Raw genomic sequence first — 22,765 nt, forward strand, 5'->3', positions numbered from 1 at the left:
GGCCTCCCAGAGTGCTGGGATGACAGGCGTGAGCCACCACACCCAGCTGGCTCTTTTAAGCCTTATTTAATGCAGCATTTCTTAAACTTACTGGATCTTAGAATCCTTTTAAAGAGGAGCACATCTTAGTATCTCAGGAGGCACAGATATTCCACAGGGCAGTTTGGAAAACACTGGATTCACCTCAGTGTTTAAAATGAAACTCATTTCATTGAAAAAGATAAAGATGAAGGCACTTCTTCATTCGAAGAGGTTACAAATATTCGAGTAGGGTTTCTGTTACCAGGTGAATTTTCTCTGTTGTCAAACCGAGAAAACTTTACATCTGCTTTGTAAAACCCCTTCCATTCCCTCCACACCCACGTCCTGCTCGAGCAACAGTAGCAAGTTTCACCAGCTGACGGCCTTCCTCACTGCCAGTTCTACCAGGGGACAGAGTAGTCACAGGCAAAGGGCATTTGAATTCAGCACAGAAGCTGCCACCATGTGTCAGGCACCCTGGATCCCAAGTTCAGTAAACCTGGGACCTACTTCAGGAAGCTTACAACTAGGCGGGGCAAGTTGCCTTGGGAAGGAAGGATGTATGTGATAATGAAAGCACTTCTAACTGTCACCACTGACACCTGCTTCTCTGACCTGCTCAGCAAGTTGAAAGAACTCGAGCTCTTGATAATGAAAAATGAGGCCCAAATCGGTGACATGCTCACGGTGCCCTCTTCACCAGGAGGGAAAGGTAGTGTCATTGAAGGGGAGTGCTTGGGGTTACCTAGACACAGCCGCAGGAGTGAGCCACTCCTTGTGGGATGCACCCCTTGTTACATTACTCTTTTGGAAATTCTGACTTTCTCGTGGTTTCCGCTTTTCTTTTGCCAGAAGCATGTTTAAATGAGTTCAGGGCACCCAATGGCTCCACCTGCCTCATTGGGAGCCTTGCAATGAGGCCCTTCTGGTCGGAGGCAGTCCCTTCTTCCCTGTGTCCCTCTGTCCTCAGGGCAGGGTTCTCTGGTCTTGGTCCTTCCCCCCCAGGCTGCTGTCACACTCTTTTCCTCTCATCTTCTCATCTGCCTTTTTAAAAAAGTGGGACAAATAGAGCTGCTTACTTGTTTGATTTTGGGACAGTCTCTGTCACCCTGGCTAGAGTGCAGTGGCGTCATCATAGCTCACGGCAACCTCAAATTCCTGGGCTCCAGTGATCCTCCTGCCTCAGCCTCCTGCGTAGCTGGGACTACAGGCGTGCGCCACCACACCCGGCTAATTTTTCTATTTTTTGTAGAGATGAGGTCAGGAGTTCGAGACCCGCAAGTGCAAGACCCCAAGTGATTCTCCAGCCTTGGTCTCGCAAAAGTGCTGTAATTACAGGTGTGAGGAATAGAGCTCCTGACAGGTACCCCAGGGGTCTGCTTTATCAGCCTGCAAATAGGGCATTCGGGGCAGTATTTACAAGGTGGTGGTGAGGACTTCTGCTAAGAGCCCTTGAAAAATCAGGGGACAGGAACTTCCACACCCAGCATAAATTCATAAGCTTTGATTTAGGAATAGAGTGGATCACTGAAGCAATGACCTAAGATAGAGCTGATATTCAGAGTTGCATCCCCAGCCTGAAACCAGAGGCAGAGTTTGAAAACAGGGACTCTTCAGTTTTTGAGGACGCCATCATCACATAAAAGATGGTGACATCACCTCCCACCCATAGCTTGAACGGCATCACTTAAGAACTAAAAGTATAAAAGTTAGTCCTTAACTGATAAAATGGAAACTAAACTCTGGGGATAGAACTGTGTCACCACTTCTTTGTATTTTTACTGAATTTTATTATGTTTTTAAAATTTCTGCCCAGTTATGACAATGAAATGAGAAACCACGATTACGATTCACAAACCATGGCATGAAAAACAACACACACCCCGTCAGGAATTACACCAAACCCTTTCCTTTTTATTCATTCAAAAGAGAATCAAATGCACAAGTGTCAAATATGAGCACTGTCATTTTTTTTCTTAGAAGGGGGAAAAACATTTATTCTGGCAACGCTTTTACAATTCCAGGAAGTGGTTTTGATACCACAAGCTGCAGGAATAGAAATCATAACAAACTTGGAGGGCATTTGGTTGAGAGGCAAGGGACTTCTTGGGTGGAAAAAAAAATTCCTCTTGTGCTTAGTGAATTTGCCTGTCGGTCTTGGCTGGCCGCTGAGTCTTCCCAGGTGTCGAAAGAGAAAACAGAATTTCCTGCATAGACAGCCGAAAATTCCTGTCGAGCACAATGTTTTCTGTATCTGCAACCCTCCTCCCACCCTGAAGCAAGTTCTCAACGCTTCTCTGGAGCTTCTTTGGTCACATGATTCTGTCATGTGGACCCTTTTGCTAAAACACCTGTGACACCAAGGTTTCTTCTTCTTCTGCTTCTCTAGGGTTCAGATGACAGCACAAAACATCACTTGTCAAATGATATTAAGAATGTGGGCATTTATGCTCATGATAATAAACACTGTGCAGGGTGTGGCACCCCAAGGAACATTTTCTTTTTTTTTTTTTGTTTAATATGGTCCCTTGGGGAGTTTGCCCAAAGTCACACACTGGTAAAGTTGGTTAATTTGACAATTTAGAAACTGTCTTTGGGCCAATTTAAAAACTCTTATTGCCCAATAATTCAATGCTCCAAAAATCAATTAAATGTTACCATTCGGTTTTACGCACACACTCATGCCCACATCCGAGAACTGTGACAAAGAGATTAACCAGATGAATCTTGGGACTGTGTTTCTAAAGAAAAATCTCAAACTGGAGGTGTCCTATTCAAGTACTCAAAAATGCAAAAACAGTCTGATCCCAATTGATTTTGTGATCATAAGAAATCCTACTTGTTTAGCTGGAAGTTTTGGGGTCAGTGAAGTTAACTCCTGGGGCACAAAATACAGAAATCAATTTGTTGAAATGTAGCTGCGTGTTATTTAAAAAAAAAAATGTTGAGGCTTTGTATACTGTGGCCTTCCAAGAGTCAAGAAGTAAGAGTAACACCAGCTGACTCACTTTTCTTGTCTGACACTGGAGAGAATCACTTAGTTTTACAGATTTTCAATCAACACTCAGATGAGGCAGATGTAACTAGAGTCCTTTATATTCTTCAAAGAATGTGTTACTATTGCAGCAGATGCTGTTTGGCCCCAATTAGGAGTAGAAAAGAAAGCAATTTGTTTAGTTTGCTTTTTTTTTAAGTTTTACTTTATGGAGATTTTAAAACAAGGGTCTCACTAGTTCTCGGCAGCAGACTGTCCAGTCAGAGGCTCTGTACTTATAAATAACCGATGTGGCATTATTCTCTCCAATTAGGAAGTTCACTATCTTAAGGCCTCCCCGCCAGATGTGGAGGGCTTGCAATGTGCTCTGCTAAATTTCGCAGACAGTTCTAGAAAAGGAAGGTAATTAATTATTAGCGGAGTTGTTTGCATGATTCAGAACTGACTCCTGATTATCTTGAGCTATTAAAAGACAGGATTTTTATGGACTCTGTCCCCGAAGGCCCCACTGTGCCCAATGATTTATAAGCAGGAACCTTTACTGCAAAGGAAGGGGACACTGTCAGAAATGCACGTTTAAGGGTCTTGCTGATTACTGGCAATCTCTTTGCACCAACACTTAATCCATAAATTTTTTTTTAATTGGAGAATTAAAGAAAAAAAAGGCTTACACTAAAATAAGAAATCAGGCCCATCTTGGCACAGTTCTCATGCAGAATATTGCACCCAGTGTTAACTAATGCTAGAAGCTTCAAACTGTATAAATTTAAATGTATTCTGCATATTATAAAAATAAAGATAAACATATACATATTTTACACTAGTTACGGAACAGCAATGAACGTCAGTCGATCCCTCTTTCACATTGAACAGAACTGAAATCTGAGTGCTCTAAATACTGCCACCTGTACTGCAATATGGCTTATATGTGCACGGAAAACAAAATCCCTGAGAAGCCATTCGACTTTTTTGTTTGTTTCTTTTCTTCAAGTAGCGCTCTCCTTGGAGGATCACAGTTCTGAGGTTCAGGTTGTAAAACATTTGCTCCATTTATCTCGCCCGTCCTCCCCACCTCTGAAAGCGCCCCGAGTGCTTAGTCACTCGAGTTCACAGAACACGCTGGGGAGGGTGAAGGGTTCGCCGGGTACAAAAGATAATCCAGGGGAGTTCGGATGCTCTCTTTTCTCCACGGAAATTCCACAGCCGTCAAAGTCACTGGTTTCTGTGCTTTTCACCAACATTCTTCCTATAAGGGTGGAACAAAAGAAAGCAAAGAAATGACAAAAGGGGCTAGACAACACTATCCTCATTTATAAGAAAAGAAAATGATGCATAAAGCTATTTCTGCATAGATTTTCATTTCTACTTCTAGAACTCCTTATAATATGTAAATGGCAGGCAACTCATGTCCCCACGAAGGAAAGAGTCTTTTCAGTAGTAAATTTGCCAAACATTTCTGTTAGTGATGTTCAGCTCAGTTCAGCCCTAACCCAGGAACTGCACTAATTGGCTCTCACCACTTACTCTCATTGTAATTTTACAGAGTAACCAGATCTCTAATTAACCACCCACAACTCTAAACACAGAACTGCTTCCTTCCAATAAACACAGACACACACTAAATAACCCCCCAGGAGTAGGAATATATACTAAAACATGACCTGTCTATCTAGACTGTACAGCATGATTTATCTTAAAATGTTATAAGTGAAGTTTGCCAACAAAAATCTGGAGTTTGATGAATATAAAATGAAAAAACTGTTGCATCCTCAGTGAATTAACCCAAGTGGCATTCAATTCAGACAAAATGGTTATGGGAAAAAATGTCAAATATTGTGATCCCTTATTTCAGCTTTCTTACAATGACATGCGAAAGTGGTTTGGCGACATTGAAAGGAAAGGGGAAAAGAGTTATGATCTATTGTCCCCAAAACCCCAACTCTCTTAATGCTGCTTGATTTCATGGACACTGATAAGTCAATATCCACCTAAGACATCTCTCCAGCCCACACAAGAATCAGCTGTGGGCTTGTTCAAGCATGATGATAAATGACATCACCAAAAATAAGCCCCTTCCAGTTACTAACCACATGCATTGTTTCATTAATCTTCAACTCCTAAAAATCCTGCCAGGTAAGCTCCATCTTACTCTGCATTTTACTAAGAAGGAAACTAAGGTTTTAAGAGTTGGAATAATTTCCCTGAGGGTACATACTGGTGAGTGGCAGAGCCGGGCCTTTAACTAGAGTTGTCTGACTCCAAAACTTGCTCAGCAGCTGAAAGAGAGGTTGGATATTCGAGGCCCTAGGGATAGTTTCACATTTCTATGGAACTCGGCCGTGAGCACTTTTTGGAGGCCTATTAATATAGTAAACTCCCGGTAAGAGAAGGTTCTGCAAACTGCTCAAATTCAAGTAATAACATAATAAATCTAACTGAGGAGAGGATGGCAGTGTAAAAACACACTTCTCAACAAGGCAGTTAACTTGGGTGGTGTGAGTTTCGGATTCATGGGGGAGACGTGCTATGTAAACATTTTTCACTGCATCTAAACAACCTTTGGAAATGCAGAGTGTCTGGCTGTCTGCTCCCCCCACCCCGGGGCAACATGTTAGACTGAGAAACACAAGAATACCTAATCAAAGGCACCAGGAAAGAATATTCCACTGTCCCACAGCGATACCTACATCTGGTCTCTTAGGGAAAAGAGCCATCAAACTGTCACCTTCTCAATAATGTGGTCTTTCTTCATCCTTCAAGATCCACCCCAAATACTACTTCCTGAGACTTTTCCCGAGTCTTCCTGGTAGAGTTCTTTCTTTTCTGTGCTTCCAGGACTTTGTTAATACACCTCTCAATGGCAGGTGCCACATTTTAATTACTATTAGACACAAGTTCATCTGGTTATTTCTTTGATTCTCATTCTCCCCAAGGAGGCCATTAGATTACTGAGAGCGGGGTCTCATATGGTTATTTCTAGGCCCTCAACACCGGGCACAATGCCTGCTGGAGGGCAAATGCTCAACAAAGATCTGCTGAATGAAAGGGGAATAAGACGTGATGAAAAGACCACAGGTAAAAAGCAGCCAAGATATACTGTGAGATCACTGCCCTCGTGGAGGTATGTACAAAGTAGGGGAGAGATGTGACGGAGTGTGGTTAGAGGCATTAAGGGTGGCTTCCCAGAGGAGCTGGCACATAGCCCTGGCCATCACTGGGTAGGAGGGAAGGGTGGCAGCCAGCAGAGCACCATGGGGGACCTCCCACAGTAGGAGAGTGGGGGCCTAGAGGGAAGCCTGGGGCCAAAGAGAAAGTTACAAGGTCAAATTCCCTCATGTCAGGCCACACTGATAAGATGGGCTAACAGGTGATGGTGAACGAATGTACCTGGGGAAGACATGGAAGACAATAAATCCAGATGTACACCCTAGAAACCTATAGGACATCCAGTGGTGCTGCTGGGTAGGACGTTGGAAATAGAAGTCTGGACCTGAAGGGCAGGGCCAGCCTGTGGGGCCCAGACCCCGAATCATCCAGGTTAGAGAACCTGCTCAAAGACCATCAAAGAAATCAGGACTCAAGGTATTTAGAAGCTTAGGCTGAAATTGAAGCCATAACACTTTGGGTCTTTGCTGATCTCAGAGGGACTCTCCATCCCAGGGTGGGCAAATTCCTAGAGATAGTAAAGAGAGAATAAACAACGCATCTGAGGATGCACTTTCCAAATATAGTCCAACTAGGCCTGAAACCACACCCCAATCAATGCCTCTATCCGGCTTTCTTGCCCCAGGGCCAGGTACCAGGCAACTGAGGACAACCCCTGTGCCCCAGAGCCACTGAAATGGTCCAAGCTAGCCGGTCCTAGGCCTGCATATCCTGCCTTTCCATTCTTTCCCATGGAAACCCCAATAAGTCCCTCCCTCCCTCTGCTTGTGATGCCCTGGTGCTGCCTACATCGTCCCAGATGGTGTGGATCCAGCTGATTTGATATTCCTGCATAATAGGACATTTTTAGAAAAATGATTTCTTTTCCAACATGGATCTCAGATTGCTGATATATATATATATACACACTATCATAGTAAATTAAGCAAAAGAGTCAAGCAGTTTCCTTATTTCCAACTGCAACTTGATTCTAAATAAGTAAAAGATTTGTCATCTTAAGATGTCCTACTCTGTGGAACCCCTTCATCCCCACACCCCCTTCTTACCCCTAAACTCTCCAAGGGCTCAGGGGGGCCTTACCTATTTAAGAAATTCTCTCTGCTTCACAGAGACTTACCCTTAAAACTTGGTGCTCCTAAAGTCACAGTTTGGGTACAGTAAAAATGATGGCATAAGGAAAAGATGCACTATCTTTTCCACTTAATTTTCCAAGAAAGTATGAAGATACCTAAGCAGAGAGGGGAAAAATTCCAGTATCAATGTGGCTGATGGGAGACTAAAGAAAGAAACACAATGTCTCTAGGCTACAGAAGTAGCAAGGCTATGTGCTTTCTCATTCTGCATAGAAAACAAATCGATGCAAATCAATGTGATGCGACCTCACTTAGCCTTTTCTTAGGAAACACCGGCCCATCCCCACCCTCCACGTTCTAGAATTCTGTGGAGAGTGAAACAATCGCCATTGTGATGAAGCCAAATTCATCCTCGCTCCATTGCTTTTTAAAGAAATCTTTATCAAGTCTATACTAATTAATGTGGGTGAAGTTAGACTCTTGCTTGAATGGGAACTTTACAGTATAGAGGCAATAATCTACGATTTTAAAAGGGAATTTTGAAATGCAGTATCTCAGCCTTGCCTTCTATTTTTAGTAGTACTTAAGGGAAAAGCAGAAAGCATAGCCCAACAATTTTCAAACCAGCCCACTTTTTGCTAATCCTGTAACAGGTGACCTGCCAAGATCAGAATTAACATCTTCAATCTCAGAACTCCCACTGCTCCCCAGAAGATGGAGCACACACAGACCTGGGACCACCACAAGAGAAAGTGTCCACTGTCAAGAAATAAAAATGATACAACCCCATTTCCTGTAAGTTCAAGGGTGAGTCCATTAAGAAACCACATGGAAGAATGTGGGCTACATTCCAGGATGCCTCAAGGTAAAACATTTCCATACGCTAACATGTCGAATTCTCTCCACCTTTTGCATAAACATCAGTAGGTAAATTGGGTTATCCGGCAGTTTATCACAGAGTCATACAGTTTAGTTGGTGCTGGAGGAGGTTGGTCTAAACCTTTTTCAAAGGGAAACATTCAACAGGGCAAATAAAAATGAAATGCAAATCCCAAACTGCCATTTGTCCAAAGCAGCTCACATCCCCTGGGAATTGGAATATTGTGTCTCAACTTGAAGAGCAACTGAACAAAGATAGGAATTTACAAAAGACTATCTCTTCTACTTGCTTCCTACTTTTTGCCCCCATGTCCAAGGCTCAGCACCCCTCAACTATCTTGGGGTTAATTAGGCTGCCACGAAGAAGTAATGAAGGGGACCCCCAACCCTCCAAAACAGCCACACCTCTTCACTGCGCAGGAAACAGGGCTCAGCAGTCATGGTAAAGTCAACTCATTGCCTTTCCACTGAACTATGCCTGGGATAACATGTGTTTATAAGAACTTCTTCAAACCTCAGAAATCTGCTTCATACCAACACACCAGCCAGCAAAACCACTCCTCAAAGTAGTGCTAAAAAGTTTTCCTGACTGCATAGAATAAGGTATTGTGTTAGACCTCAGTGACTAGCAATAGGCCCAGGGTTTCTTTGGGGGTGAAGAAAATGTTCTAAAATTAGATTGTCGTGATGGTTGTACAACTCTAATAATCACTGAATGGGTGAGTTTATGGTATAGAAATTATACATCAAAGCTTTAAAAAAACATATCTCACACAATCCACGTCCTCAAGGAAGTCAGGGTTTTCAGAGCAACCCAGGCAAAATAGCTAAAATGAACAGTCACCCAAAGTATGAAATTACTCACGTTTCTATCTGATAATCAGCAAAGAGGAAGCCATTTAGCTCCTGTTTCTCCCTGGAAGATGAGGTACAGGAGGGGACAAATTTCATTCAGTTCCTGTAGCCTCTTCCCAATGGAAAGACCTCAACCACTGAGACAAGTTATAAGAGTAAAACTGCATGGTTTTTTTTGGTGGGGGGGAGGTAGAGACAGGTTTCACTATGTTGCTCAGACTGGTCTTAAACTCCTGAGCTCAAGAGATCCTCCTGCCTCAGCCTCCTAAAGTTTTATTACCTATTCCTTACTGTCTCTCTCCCCATGCGGGAATAAAACACCTAGAAATCCTTTAAAATGAGAAATAGAAAAGCTTGGAATTCATAATTAAAAACAACTAACAATCATCCATGTTTTTTTCTTTATAAACCGCATTGCAGTACCGTTATTTTTATACAGAAAGGCAGGCAGCTAGATGCCAAGTCTCTGATTTGACCTATAAAAGGAAGGGGTAAACTAGTCAAAGAAGGGCATGTCTTTTTAAAAACCATCATAAGCACTGGATCAGTGCATTAAGAGTAGGGTGATTATTCTGGCATGCCTGGGACTGTTCTGGCAAAAATGATAATAGCTAGCCTTCCTGTCGCTCCTGATCCCGTCTTGATTTGAACAGTGGAACAGACTTCTCTGTGGCTAACGACAAGGCAGCATGCACAGTTCTGCGTTGGTGCTGCCGACTGATTACAGACCAGAGAGGGGTCCTAAGGCCTTGCTAGCCAGAGAGCCCACCCATAGGGGATGGAAGGCATCTGAGTGGCCAGAAAGTCCAGCAGACACACATTAGAATCATCTGGGTGGCTGTTTTAAAGACTCATGTCTGGTCCCTCCCCCACGAAATTCTGACATACATGGCTGATTTGAAAAACCCAATCTGTATGGTGACCTGCTTAGGTTAGTTAACTCGCCTCAAATTGCAAAGCGAGTGTAACAGCCCCAACACCTAGTGCCTGCGGGGACCCCAAGGCTCAGCTGTGTTGACTTAACGATTACCTCCTTTGACAGCCTCCTCATCAATCCTCCCAAATCTCCTGCATCCGATACATTGTCATCTTGTCAACCAGACCTTCCACTGGGCCTGGGTTATGTTTCTCTCGTGTTCGGGGATACAAGCTGCGTATGCTTCAGGGGGCTGGGAGGTGGGCTTCGAATCTAAGAGTACCTTTACACCAGTGGTCGCACAAAGCAACATTTTCTCCTTGCCTCCACACTAAAAAATGGTAATTTCCAAGAAAAGTCTTGCCAGGAATGTGAAACTTTCCTATTTAGAGAATATTCCTTCATTTAGAGTTGAGAATTATATTGCAAAGTTGTCATCCATTTGATGAAACCTTTTTTTGACGAATTTCAAAATAAAACGATCTGGATAGTGCAATCAAAAGTGGACAAAGAGTGCTCCCTGCCTCCAGCATCCAGCTGTCAGTGGCTGTGTGCCTCTGGTTACCCCAGACTTTAAGGCTACTTGTTCATTTGGGGTCAGTAAGCTGTCAGAGAGAGGCTGATAACATTTTTTTCAGGTTGGCATCAATGGTCTTTCTGCAGCAGTACACAAGAAGCCTCCGGGATGACACTGATAAAGCTGGCCTGGCCCCACTGGGGTTTCTTGCACAAATGGATATTATAACTCCTCTCCCCTCTCACCTCGTCAATGGCATGGGGCTCTGGCAAAACAATAGATTAATGTCTCTCTTGGCTCTGGAAAATCTACACCGACGCACAGTATATTGAATAATTGTTTCCCTCTGTCCCATACCCCATTTGATAATATCCCCTTTTCCACCCTTAGCCTAGGTGGATCTGAAAGAAAGGGACCAAGGGGCACGATTTCAAAGAAATTCAAAAAATGGTAAAATGTCTGTTATTTGATATTTCAAGGCAGAGGATAGTCTGGTTAATACAAAGTTACTATGCAGTCCTCCTTTAATATTTAAGACTTCACAGTGTCTTAGGGTCACATCCGTGATAAATCAGACTGTGCATGTTAGATAAAACAGCACTCTCAATATGAGCGCCTTAGATAAGAGTTTCCCTCGGGTGCTCAGTGATATCTTTCAGCAGAGACAGCTTAGGGATGTTCTGTCTAATGAGAATACCCTAGTTTGGAGAAAAGGGGCATCATACTTCTGCCACAGCTGCTAAGGAACCAAAATGCCACTAGAGACCCTCGTTCTGCACAGGGCACACCAAAGGCAGGGAAGCCGCTGCTTCAGGGATGAGCCAGTTCTCTAGAATATAGCCGGACAGCAAGTGTCCCGGGATGATGGGGGCATATCACGATTCTCAAATGCAAACTTTCCAACCTCCCTATTAAAAGCTTATATTCATATGTAATTTTTCTATTAAAAAAATTCTATGTGGACAGCTAGGAAGAAAAATTAGAGTTTGCTGCCCGCATAGGAATACCTGGCTGGCTAAGTCATGTTGCTGACATCCCCTAGACAATGAGATCTGACCTAAGAAGATCTGTGGCTGCTACTTTTCAAGATTCGAGGAATATAGGCATTTCATCTCAGTTTTAAAAGTGACCTCTTTGGTTCTTAATAGAGAAGAAAAGGAAAAAGCAAAGAACCGTGCACACAAAACCCAATCAAACAGGATGAGTTTCATCTAGAATACTAAGCTAACATTCTACCCAAAAGTTAGTCTGCATGTGCACAATCTCTGTCTTTAAGTCCCTTTGCAGGGGAAGGTGATAGAAACTAGCCCGTGATTTTCAGGGACTGATTGGAGAATCAGAGCCCTGCATCAAAAGATAATCCATTACCGATTTTCTGCAGGCTTTTCTTATTTAGTGAGCCCTCACTGTTCTCTGAAGCGAGGGCCCGCTTAATTTTGCAATGACAGAGTTAAGACTACCCACCCAAAAAATGCTCTTTTTGGTCGCGTGTGCCCACAAATATACTAAAAACCAATGAACTGTCCACTTTAAATGCGTGAACTGTGTGGTGTAGGAATGATATCTCAAAAAAGCTGTTAAGAAATGTCCTGACCTTATCAATAAAAGAGGAAATAAAAGTTCCCATGTTGCAACATAATCCATCGCGTTGCTGTCACCCAGAATTATGTCTGCTCTCGGGGACTGTACAAGGTTTGTGCAGATGCAGTTTAACTTGGCTTTTTGTCATCACAGCTATGGAACCAGGATCAAGAGCAAGAGGTACAGGCCATGGAGCTTCCAGAACTCACTTGGAACAGGGGCTGATCACAGTTGGCGTAGGTGGGTAAACCAAGGCAACATTCACTCGCTCGCTGCCGTTCTTGGGGCAAATGATCTCTGCCACTCCTTCTGGTCTGGGCTGACTCAGCAACTCCCCTGCAGGAGAGAGAGAGAAAGAGAATGCATTAAGGCAATGTGCTCTAAAAATGGGATCATTTTGCAGAGAAGTACAGGTTTGGGGATGGGGAGGGAGATGGGCAGAGCAAGGAAGCGAAGGGTCTGTAGGCACTGGAGTCAAAGAACAAATGTGCAACCTCTGCTCCATCACCTAAATTCTCATCTGCATCAGAGAACCAGAACATTCTAACGGTCATGGCAGGACAGCCTGCGCCAGACAAAGGCAGCGTCTGTGGCTGTTCTGCTCACCTTCCCTTTCACAGGCTGACTCTGAAGGTCTTTATCTGTGCAGCACCAATTGAGTCAGGGGTCCCCAGAGCCCCAGGAAGCAAGGGCTGCCAAGGAGGTGTCCATAATTAGGATTCAGCGCAGATGGGATTCAGGCAGCCTTTCAACAAAGCCCTGCATAAGTGATCTGGAAACGCAGCAGACTGAAGGTGTTAACAAGGCAAGCAGTCTGAGACCTGCCCAGCCGCCCCCTGGCAGCAGGATTTCCCGGATAGGTAAGTGTGCACAGTTGGAATCACCAACACAACGCTATCTTGGGATTAATGGGGTCTAGTAAAAACAGATAATTAACTTAATGGATTACCATAACACCTAGAGGAAATCTGTTACTCTGCGCCCTGGATATAATCTCTCTCCGACTGGATCATTAAGTCCCTAAGAGCAGTAATGACTTCCATTCCTTAGATTCCTCCAACTGCCTCCGCTCACCCAGGACACCTGCCCTGCCCCAGAGAGGCCCCAGTAAACAGCTTCTGGCTGAGGAGGGTACACGGTACAGCTTAAATTGTCCTACTTACACCTAGAAAGTAAATAAACCAAACCAACGACACAAAACATTTGCCACTTGGAAAAAGACTGCTGAAATTAAAGCTTCAGCTGTATGGTAGCCATCCCACCTATGGCTGACTTGAAATGCTAGAGACATCAAAGTACAGCGGGCCCCCTTAATCCCCGGGGGACACGTTCCAAGACCCCCGGGGTTGCCTGAAACGGCAGATGGTACCAAACTCTACCTAGACTATGTTTTTTTCCTATACATACCTATGGTAGATACAGACTATGTTTTTTCCCTATACATAGATACCTATGGTAAAGTTTATTATTAGGCACAGTAAGAGATGACGATAACTAATAACATAGAACAATGACAACAACATGCTGTAATACAAGTTACGTGAATGTGATCTCTTTCTCCTGCTCTCTCGAAATATCTTATGTACCGTACTCACCTATTTTCAGACCACAGTTGACTGCGGGTAATTGAAACCCCAGGAAGCAAAACCTCCTTTGCCTCAAAATACCGTATTTCTAAACACCTCACCATCAGCAGAGCCCACACTGATGGAGCGTGCTACGCCCATGTGCCAGCAGTGAACCAAGCTTTAAATGGACATCTCATTCGATCTTCACAATGTCCCTGGGAGGGTTTATCTTTATTTTCCAATCGAGGAAGCTGATGCTGAGGGAAGTTATGCAATGAATCCAGCATCAGGAGCCGACATGTAGCAGGTTCACGTTGGGAATCCACTTCTGGGGCCCTTGCCCCCCCTCAGCCTAATGTCCCCCCAAAGCAGGGAGTGCTTCTTTAAGCCCGAGTACATCTTTCCCAGAGGAGCAATCTAAAAACACCATTTTTTAATAATGAACTAAGCACTGACATATTTATACTTTCATGAAAGACATTCATTTCCAGAGTTGAACAATTTTTATATACCATTGCACAATATGAACCGAATGTAATTTGAGTTCCTTAACTGACCCATTGTGAACACCAAACTACTGCAAAAGTTAATTTAGCATCATTAGCTAAATGGATACAAGGGTCTCAGAACTATACTCCGACACCAGCTAGGAAAAGATAAAGAGGCAAAATATAAAAATGCAAGTTAAAAATGTAAACGTGAAATGCTATCAACGTAACGAAATGAACCCAAGTGACAGCATGTTAGAGCTAGACTGAAACCCGGAAGGCATCCAGGCAAAATATCAATTTATAGCTCAGAAGCTCTCTGAGTTCAACAGATTTGTTCCAAGTGCCACAGAGAGCTTCCGCCTGTAACCCAACCAACCCACCACACAGGACTGGAACGAGAAAGTGCTTTGAATACCCCCAGTCTCTTAACACCCCTGGTCCTGGACCACCCTCACCTAATATTTTCGATTTCTACTTTCTGTCCCAAGATCATCCCCAAGGCTTGAACATAGACTGGGCTTCTCTAGTTTGTCCTGAAAACTCTCTCCTGGTTAGAATTTCACACCCAGGCCTCAGCTCCGTCTGCTTTTTAGCTGCCTGGACACCCAGTGGAATGACTGCAGATGCCAAGCCCCTGTCTCCAGCTCCCGTCCCTGGTAGCAGCCTGGCACAGCTGGCTTCTTGGCTGAATAGGTTGTACCTCTTGATGATCAGAAGATCAGTCTGTCTGATTTGAATGTGAAGTATGTGCAGCAGACTGTTAAACCTTGGTCACACCCAATTTCTATTGAACTAACAGCTTTACTGCCCACCCTAGCCCCCGACTCAGTGTCATACTCAGGTGGGTGACTGGTTTCGTTTGGGTCCTGTCCTAGCAGCACTGCCAGGCATGGAAAGAGAGCACGAAGGTGGGAGGCATCGAGAAGTTTCACACACGAAAAATACATCTGATGCTAACGAATGATGAGTGACAAGCAGAACACTTCACAATTTCCAACACATCCGCGTACGCCAACAACCCACTGCGTGACACCCGTTTTCTTAGGATTTAAGAAATGTGCCTAGATTAAGCACATAAGAAAAGCAGTCTTTTCCTCTCAAACCTATCTTAATAAACGAATATCTTCATATTTGTGTTATGTGTGTTAGCTAGCAAAATAGCAAGAGCTACTCATCCTCAGGTTTAACAAACTTGACCTTCAAAATAAAAGTGCATTCTCCCCCCGAGACCTAATAATGGAGGTGTAGGTGAGGACCGAAGAAGATGCAGGGGCCTGAGAGTTTAGAGCATGGCCTCTGTCACGGGGGATTCTCAGTGTCTACACAGGAAGACAGATGTGCAAAGAAACGTAATCCTGCATCTTCCCCGAGGAAATTTATAAGCCATGCGAAGGGAGTCATGAGAATGAGAGGTTAATCCTGATTCACGGGATTGGGAAAGACTTCAAAGAGTGGGGAACATCGAGCCAAAAGATCCAGTAACATTCATTATCAGAATGGAGAATAGTACAAGCACTGTACCACCATGTGTAATGCTGAAAAAACACGTCAAACTGAAAAACAAACCGAAGTTAACACAGGAAGAGAAAAAGATGATCACAGTAGCAACTAACACTTAGTAAGCACTTACTATGTGCTTGATGCTGTATAGTTATCCGAGTCCTCATGGCAACACTATGAGTTGGGGACTATTATTATCCTCGTTACACAGAAGGGGAAACTGAGGCTCAGAGGGGATAAGTAACTTGCCTATGGTCGCAGGGAGAAGCAGTAGTGCTAGGATTTGAACCCAAGACCATCTGACTCAACTCTTGACCATCCGATCATATTAATAGTATCTGGCGAGAAGGACACCATGATGATTTAGATAATACATACATGAAAAATACTAAACATTCTATCTGGCATCTAGTAAGTCCTTGACAGTATTATTACGCTCATGAGAAGATTTCATAAAAGCTTATTCTTCCAGATGTACAAAGAATTCATAGAAGCACATGATCAGTACCCAGATTCCCTGCAGGACAGCAATACACCAAGATTAGACCACAAACGATCACATGTAAAAACACCATCCCACCAAACATTTGAAAAATTCAAAATGAAAAAAAAAATTGTTGATTTTATTACCTATTTATATCACTAGCAAAAGTAAATTAAGAAGATAAATCCCAAAGTTGGTGGGAGATGTGTTAAAAAAAAAAAAAAGTTAAACAGAACATGTTAGCAACAGACTAAGAAAAAATATACATTTGACCTGGTATATTTCTATTTTCAGAAAATTGCTTAAAGGAAGCAGGCCTTTCTTACTGTCAAAATTATACAGTGACTGCTCACAGCAGAACTATTTATAATACCATGGAAACCTGGTAGCTCCTTCAAATGTCCAACAAGGGGGAAACGGCTAAAACCTATGACACATTAACAAGGTGGAATATTGTTTAGTCATTAAATATTATGAGACTGCCGTTTTTATGTGGAAATATAGATTTTAAAGTACATTCTAATTAGAAACACGAACTAAGAGCATAAATGAATTTAGAGTGAAATGAGCCATTCAAGATTAACTGGTCCTGAGGTTATTTACTTTTTTTTTTTTTTTTTTTTTTTTTTTAGAGATGGAGTCTCACTATGTCACCCAGGCTGGAGTGCAGTGGCATCATCATAGCTCACTGCAGCCTCGAACTCCTGGGCTCAGTGATCCTCCTTCCTCAGCCTCCCAAGTAGCTGGGACTATAGGTGCGCGCCATCACGCTTGGCTTACTTATTTTTATATTAAGTCAATAAGAAAAGAGACTAAAATATGCTTCTATGGAAGGGGGGATGCCGACTTTAAATGCTGATGCTGTCTCCTGTGTTTGGAGATTTTCTATTCACGTGCAGTTGGTTTATAATACGATCAGTCTTTTTGAAGGTGCAGAAATGTGGCCTGTTGTATAGAACACTGCATTTACTGTGACTGTCTTAGGCCACTACCCAGTCTCCTTGTGCCCACTAAAGTCATGAAAAAACTGTGCTTAATAAGCTCTCTGCCATTAGAATGTTACCAAATTCTTTTCAACTGTTTTTCCCCCTGCAGAAGAACACCAAGTTTCATTAGGATTTTTTTCTCATCAACAGAAGGTAAGTGAAATGAGCTCATCTTTTTCTGCTAATCATCAGAATTCTCAAATATTAGAGACATTATGCAAAATGCTAAAAATTTATACTGATGACTCCAACTACAGTATTAGAAGCCTAAAATTTTTTTTCTAACGCAAATAAAAGCTACTTCCTCATCCAGGATAAAGACCCAAGTTATAAACATCCCTCAAGACAGCAAAGGTGATCTAGAAATTGAAAACTTTAAAATAAACAGTCTACATAGGTTCTATTAAATTACAAATTATGCCTTCAAGGCCTCTTTTCGCTCTAATATGCTAGAATTCATAGCCCTCCAGCCCCAAAAGTCTACTGCTGGCTTTTAATTAGGCGTGAATCTGGATGTAGCCGCATGGAGATACACGATTTCACACGCCTCCACAGGGCAAAGGCAGCATCATCCGAAATCAACGCACGGGAAGGTTCCCCGCTTTGCAGGTCCACCGAGTTAACAGAGACAGCAAGGACTGGCGAATTACATGGTTACTTTTATGTGGAAGAGGAAAGCCAGACAGAGATAAAAGGGCACCTTGCCTAAAGGCAAGATCAAGCCCAGGAAGCATACACATGGGAGAAGCAAACACTGAACATTAAAATGTGTAATTTAAAAATGTGCTACTGCACACATTTAAAACCATTAGAAAAGAGGCAAGGTGTGGTAGCTCCAGCTACTCAGGAGGCTGAGGCAGGGGGATCGCTTGAGTCCAGGAGATGAAGCCTGCAGTGAGCTATGATGACACCATTGCACTGTAGCCTGGACAACACAGTGAGACCCTGTCTCAAAAAAAAAAAAAAAAAAAAGGCATCAGAAAAAGGTGGCAGAAGAGATCTCGCCACACCTGCTGGTTCCAACATAGCCAACTGTTTGCAAAGTGTGATGCCTTTTCCCTTTTGGGGGAACCTGCACCTCTCAACAGCACAGGACCATGCTGGGCAGCTCCTAGAGCACCCGCTGCTCAGAAGACAAATCAGGTTGGACTTTCTGACAGGCTCGATTAATATGAAAAAAATCTATTTTATGAAGTGACTTTGGTCTCAGCCCTTTGATTATAACTTTTTTAGAAGAGGAAGTGGCATGCAGGAAGTAACACGGCAAGTCTGTGCAAAGAGCAGGAACAGATCAGAGCCTTCTCTCTGAGCCCAGGAGGTGCCACAGGACACAAATAAAAATTATGTATAATTATGAAAATATGCCCTTCCTAAATGGTAGTAAGTTGTCTTCAAATGCCATTTTACAAATAGCCAAGGGGAATAAATGCAAATTGAAAAAATAAATTTAAAAGCCAAAAGATGCAAGTCATTAAATGTCACTTAAAGGTACTTTCTATCATTTAAACTAAAAGGAGGAAACTTCAAAGTCAATTTCAAATGAAAATAAAAAATTACGTAGTTTGAGCATTGTTTTTGGAAGTTTACTATAACTTTTGAGAAAACAGGAGCTAACAGTAACCTGGAGCCAGGCATTAGTTTATTTGTTAAAAAATCCTGGTATAAATCAGATGAGAAACGCTCTGGGGAGGTGCCCATGGGAGTTGCTGCAGAACTCACCAGGGAATTGGCGGGGGCATTTGTAGATTCAGCAGGAATCTTCACTGCGGAGCCTTGGGTAAGTCAGCTGGGGTGCCACAGATATTTCCCAGCACTTGGCCGTATATACTCTAAGGGAGTTTTGGGACTCAAAGAGTGGTCCCCAAAGCCACAAAGATGCCACATTCTTCTCGTGGACAGGGTTTGCTTCTGGCTCAGTTATAGTCAGCCCTCTGTATTGGTGGGTTCTATATCCGTGGAGTCAACCAACTGCAGATTGAAAATATTTTTTTTTAAAAAATCATGTCTGTAACACTCAATAAGAAGTAGCATTCCAACTTTTACTTTCTTCATGTAGAGTGGGGGTACACAAAATACCCACTCTTCAAGGAGTTCATGTGAGACCTAAAAGAGATTATACATGGAGCAAGCTAAGAGTTCCTGGCATAAAATATACACTCAATAAACATTAGAAGTTACATTGCCATCACTAAATTTTCATGTAGTTACTTATATAGTTTCTTTTTCCAAGGGCTTAGGAAGGGAACCTAGGACCGATCCCAAGTAGTCAATACACCTGGGAATTAGGAAACTTGAATTCTGACCCTGACTTGGTCATTAACTCATTGTGTTCTGGGAATTTCATGGATATTCTCTGAGCCTGTTTAATTGTCCACATCCTAATCACTGCTATGTTAATGAAAATACGTTTTATTTCTACAACATAAAAAAAAAAGTCATGTCTGTACTGAGCATGTACAAGCTTTTTTCCTTGTCATTATTCCCTGAACAATATAGTACAACTATTTATATAGCATTACATTGTATTAGTTATTATAAGTAATCTACAGATAATTTCAAGTGTACAGGAGAATATGTGTAGGTTACATGCAAATACTACCCCATTTTATATCAGGGATTTGAGCATCCATGGATTTTGGTGCCCTTGGTTGTCCTGCAACCAATTACCCGAGGATACTGAGGGATAACTGACTACAGATCCTGATGAAAATTAGTCAAACCGACAGGACTCCTTGTTAGTTGGATACATCCTAAGGTGTGGATTCCAACGGCAGCTACAAAAACTTACACCATCAAAAAATCGTGAACCTCTTCTAGAACTGCGTTTTCATTTTCACCATATATCCCTGCAGGTCTTCAAAATGTCGGAGTCCACAGAGTTCTAGGTAGGTCATTTTACAATGTAAAGAAAATTTCCATCTCCAGCCATCTGTGAACTTGTCAAGTCCAGTTTCAATTCTGAATGCTGAGACTGCTTTAAAAACAACACTCAGAAATGCCCTTGTATGCCTTGAGGCTTTGGGGACAACTTGGAAAGTCTTCTCAGTAAAAGAGTACAGTCTACAGGGCAAAGAGAATCAGGCTGAGTGGAGTTCTCAGAGATGCCCTTAAAACTAAGAATGCAACTCGGGACCCATCTTGATGCTGCACAAACTGCAATAACACATGAACAGATCTTTCCTTTAGATGATTCGGCAAGAAATTTCTCTGTAAAGTCTAAAAATGGGCCATTTCATATCTTAGAAAAGTAGAACCACAGGGCACCACTTGTAGCTTAAATGCACACAATGTTGGGGCACAGAAAACGATCCCCCAATATATGGCACCTGGGCATGCGCAGTGCTTTTGAAAAGTGAAAGACCTCGATTTGGCTGATCTAAATCCAAATCCACCCAAGAAAAGATAAAAGCCTCAGGATCAAGGTCCCTCTAACCTTATCTCGTTTCTCTCCCACCCCCAAGTGCAGGAAGGGACTCTCTCTCTGGAATTTCCTTATCTGATCAACTAAGCTTCTTAACCAAAAGGAACACAACTGCCTTCTATGCCCTCCCTGGAATCCTACTGCAAAAAAGGTGACTGAGGAATGCAACCACACCTGGACAGACTTTTTCACAAGATAATGCCCGCCTCTCAGGCTCATTCCGATTCCAAAGAATCATTTATAAGTTAATTTCTGTCTCCCTGGTCCATTCATTTACCCTAATCATCATTTACTGCCCTTCAAAAGAACTGTCTACATCTCCTCTCTCCCCTATGAAATAGGGTAGGTATATAAGCTTCTGTACCCCATTGGGGGGTTGGGGTCATCATTCTATGTCCCCCATTCCCATGCATGTTAATAAATTTGTATGCCTTTTCTCTTATTAATCTGCCTTTTGTCAGCTGATTTTCAGTCACCCTTCCGAGGGCAAAGGGGAGATTTTCCCTTCTCCCCTACAACCAAAAGAAAGTATTTGCATCTATGGCATGCGAGCTTAAAAAACTCACTACCCACAAGAAGTGGCAAGGGCTGATGTAATAAATGTTGAGACAGATGCATGCGAGTAAATTAATACTGGGGAACACTGTGACAAGCTAAAGCTCCCTAAGCTGATACTACAGTGGACAGCTAAGGCCTTCTGCAACACTATTCTCTCAGTGACAAAGACAGTAAAGTGAACTAATTATCCATCTACCTACCTACCCATCCACCCATCCATCTAGTAGCCTCCCCTTATCCTTGGTTTTGCTTTCTGAGGCCTAAGTTACCCACAGTCAACCTGGATCCAAAAATATTAAACGGAAAATTCCAGAAATAAACAATTCATAAGTTTTAAATGGTGTGCTATTCTGTGCAGTGTGACGAACTCTTGCACCACCACCCCCTCTCTATCCAGCATCTTCATGCTGTAGTCACCACCTGCCTGTTAGTCACTCAGTAGCCATCTTGGTTATCAGATAGACTGTCATGGTATCGTGGTGCTTGTATTCAAGTCACCCCTAGTTTGCTTCGTAATGGCCCCAACGTGCAACAGTAGTGATGCAGGCAATTCGGATCTGCCAGGAGAAGCCATAAAGTGCTTCCTTTAAGTGAAAAGGTGAAAGTTCTTGACTTAATAAGCAAAAAAAATAAAATAAAATAAAATAGTATGCATAGCTTGCTAAGATCTATGGTAAGAACAAATCTTCTATCCCTGAAATTATGGAAAAGGAAAAAGAAATTCATGTTAGTTTTGCTATCACGCCTCAAACTGCAAAAAGTATGGTCCTGGTACATGTAAGTGTTTGGTTAATATGAAAAAGGCATTAAATTTGTGGTTGAGGAAAGATGAGAACAGAAACAGAAAAATGTTCTGATTGATGGCAATCAGGGTCAGTACCATCTGTGGTTTCAGGCATCCATTGGGGGTTCTGGAACGTAACCCCCAAGGGTAAGGGGGACACTGTACAGTGAAACCGATACACAGTGAGACACACGCACCCTGGAGTGGACGAGTTAACTGATTGGCTGCTGGCGAAGTCCCCTCCTTTTCCATCATGGCCTGACATCTAAGTACGCCCTCCGGAAAATGTGCATGAGGACTGACCACCACATCATTGACCCTTAAAAGGTCTGATGTCGTCTGACCCAAGTCAAAGCTGACTCGGTGCAGAGGGAGAGACTGGCCAAGCCTCTTCCCTCCACTGCGCCTCCCCTTGGACACACGCCTGCCACTTGGCTGGGTTTGCATTGCTAAGGGTTTTATGTAAATACAAATCCACCCAAGAAAGGAAAACTATTTCCCCTTTTCCTGCTCTGGATAAAGTTCCAGCAGACTTGGCTGAGGATTAGACAAGCTTCACAGATCAAAGCGTGTTGGGGAGAGGTACGGGGAGGGAAGGAACACAGCCCAAACCCAACTCGGCTCTCCCCTCTCTCGAAACGCAAGGCAGGATTATAAAAAGCCCACGCTGCTGGACTGAAGTGCTTTCAAAAGGTTACTCTTTATTTTGATAGCCTGTCACCTACTTCTTACTGGAAAACGGTTCCAGGCCCAGAGAACTTACTGCAGACAGCATAAAAGCATTCAGACTACCACATTCTCCCTCCGACACGAGTTTTCCTTTCAACAGGAAATAAGAGGAGCTTTTATGACCTGAAATTTGAAACACTGGCCCAAGGGCCGTATCAAAATCTACCCGATTCTGAAGTACTAAGTCTTTAAGAATGATCAGAAACCATATACAGGTGATCCTTGAACAACCTGCTTTGAAC

At 42.9% G+C, this 22,765-nt stretch overlaps 1 protein-coding gene across 1 annotated transcript in view; it reads right to left on the reverse strand.

Moving 5' to 3' along the window:
* Nucleotides 1-1,782: 1,782 nt before the first annotated feature.
* Nucleotides 1,783-22,765, reverse strand: part of MFHAS1 (malignant fibrous histiocytoma amplified sequence 1) — a 100,128-nt gene continuing 79,145 nt past the window's right edge. Inside the window, exons 3-4 of the mRNA XM_012649833.1 lie at nt 12,212-12,338; nt 1,783-4,262 (exon numbers count right to left, since the gene is read on the reverse strand). Coding sequence (XP_012505287.1) covers nt 4,229-4,262; nt 12,212-12,338 — 161 coding nt within the window. The 3' untranslated portion in view covers nt 1,783-4,228. The remainder of the gene's footprint in view (nt 4,263-12,211; nt 12,339-22,765) is intronic.

This window comes from Propithecus coquereli, unplaced genomic scaffold (genome assembly GCF_000956105.1).
Source record: "Propithecus coquereli isolate 6110/MARCELLA unplaced genomic scaffold, Pcoq_1.0 Scaffold304, whole genome shotgun sequence".
Classification (NCBI taxonomy): domain Eukaryota; kingdom Metazoa; phylum Chordata; class Mammalia; order Primates; family Indriidae; genus Propithecus; species Propithecus coquereli.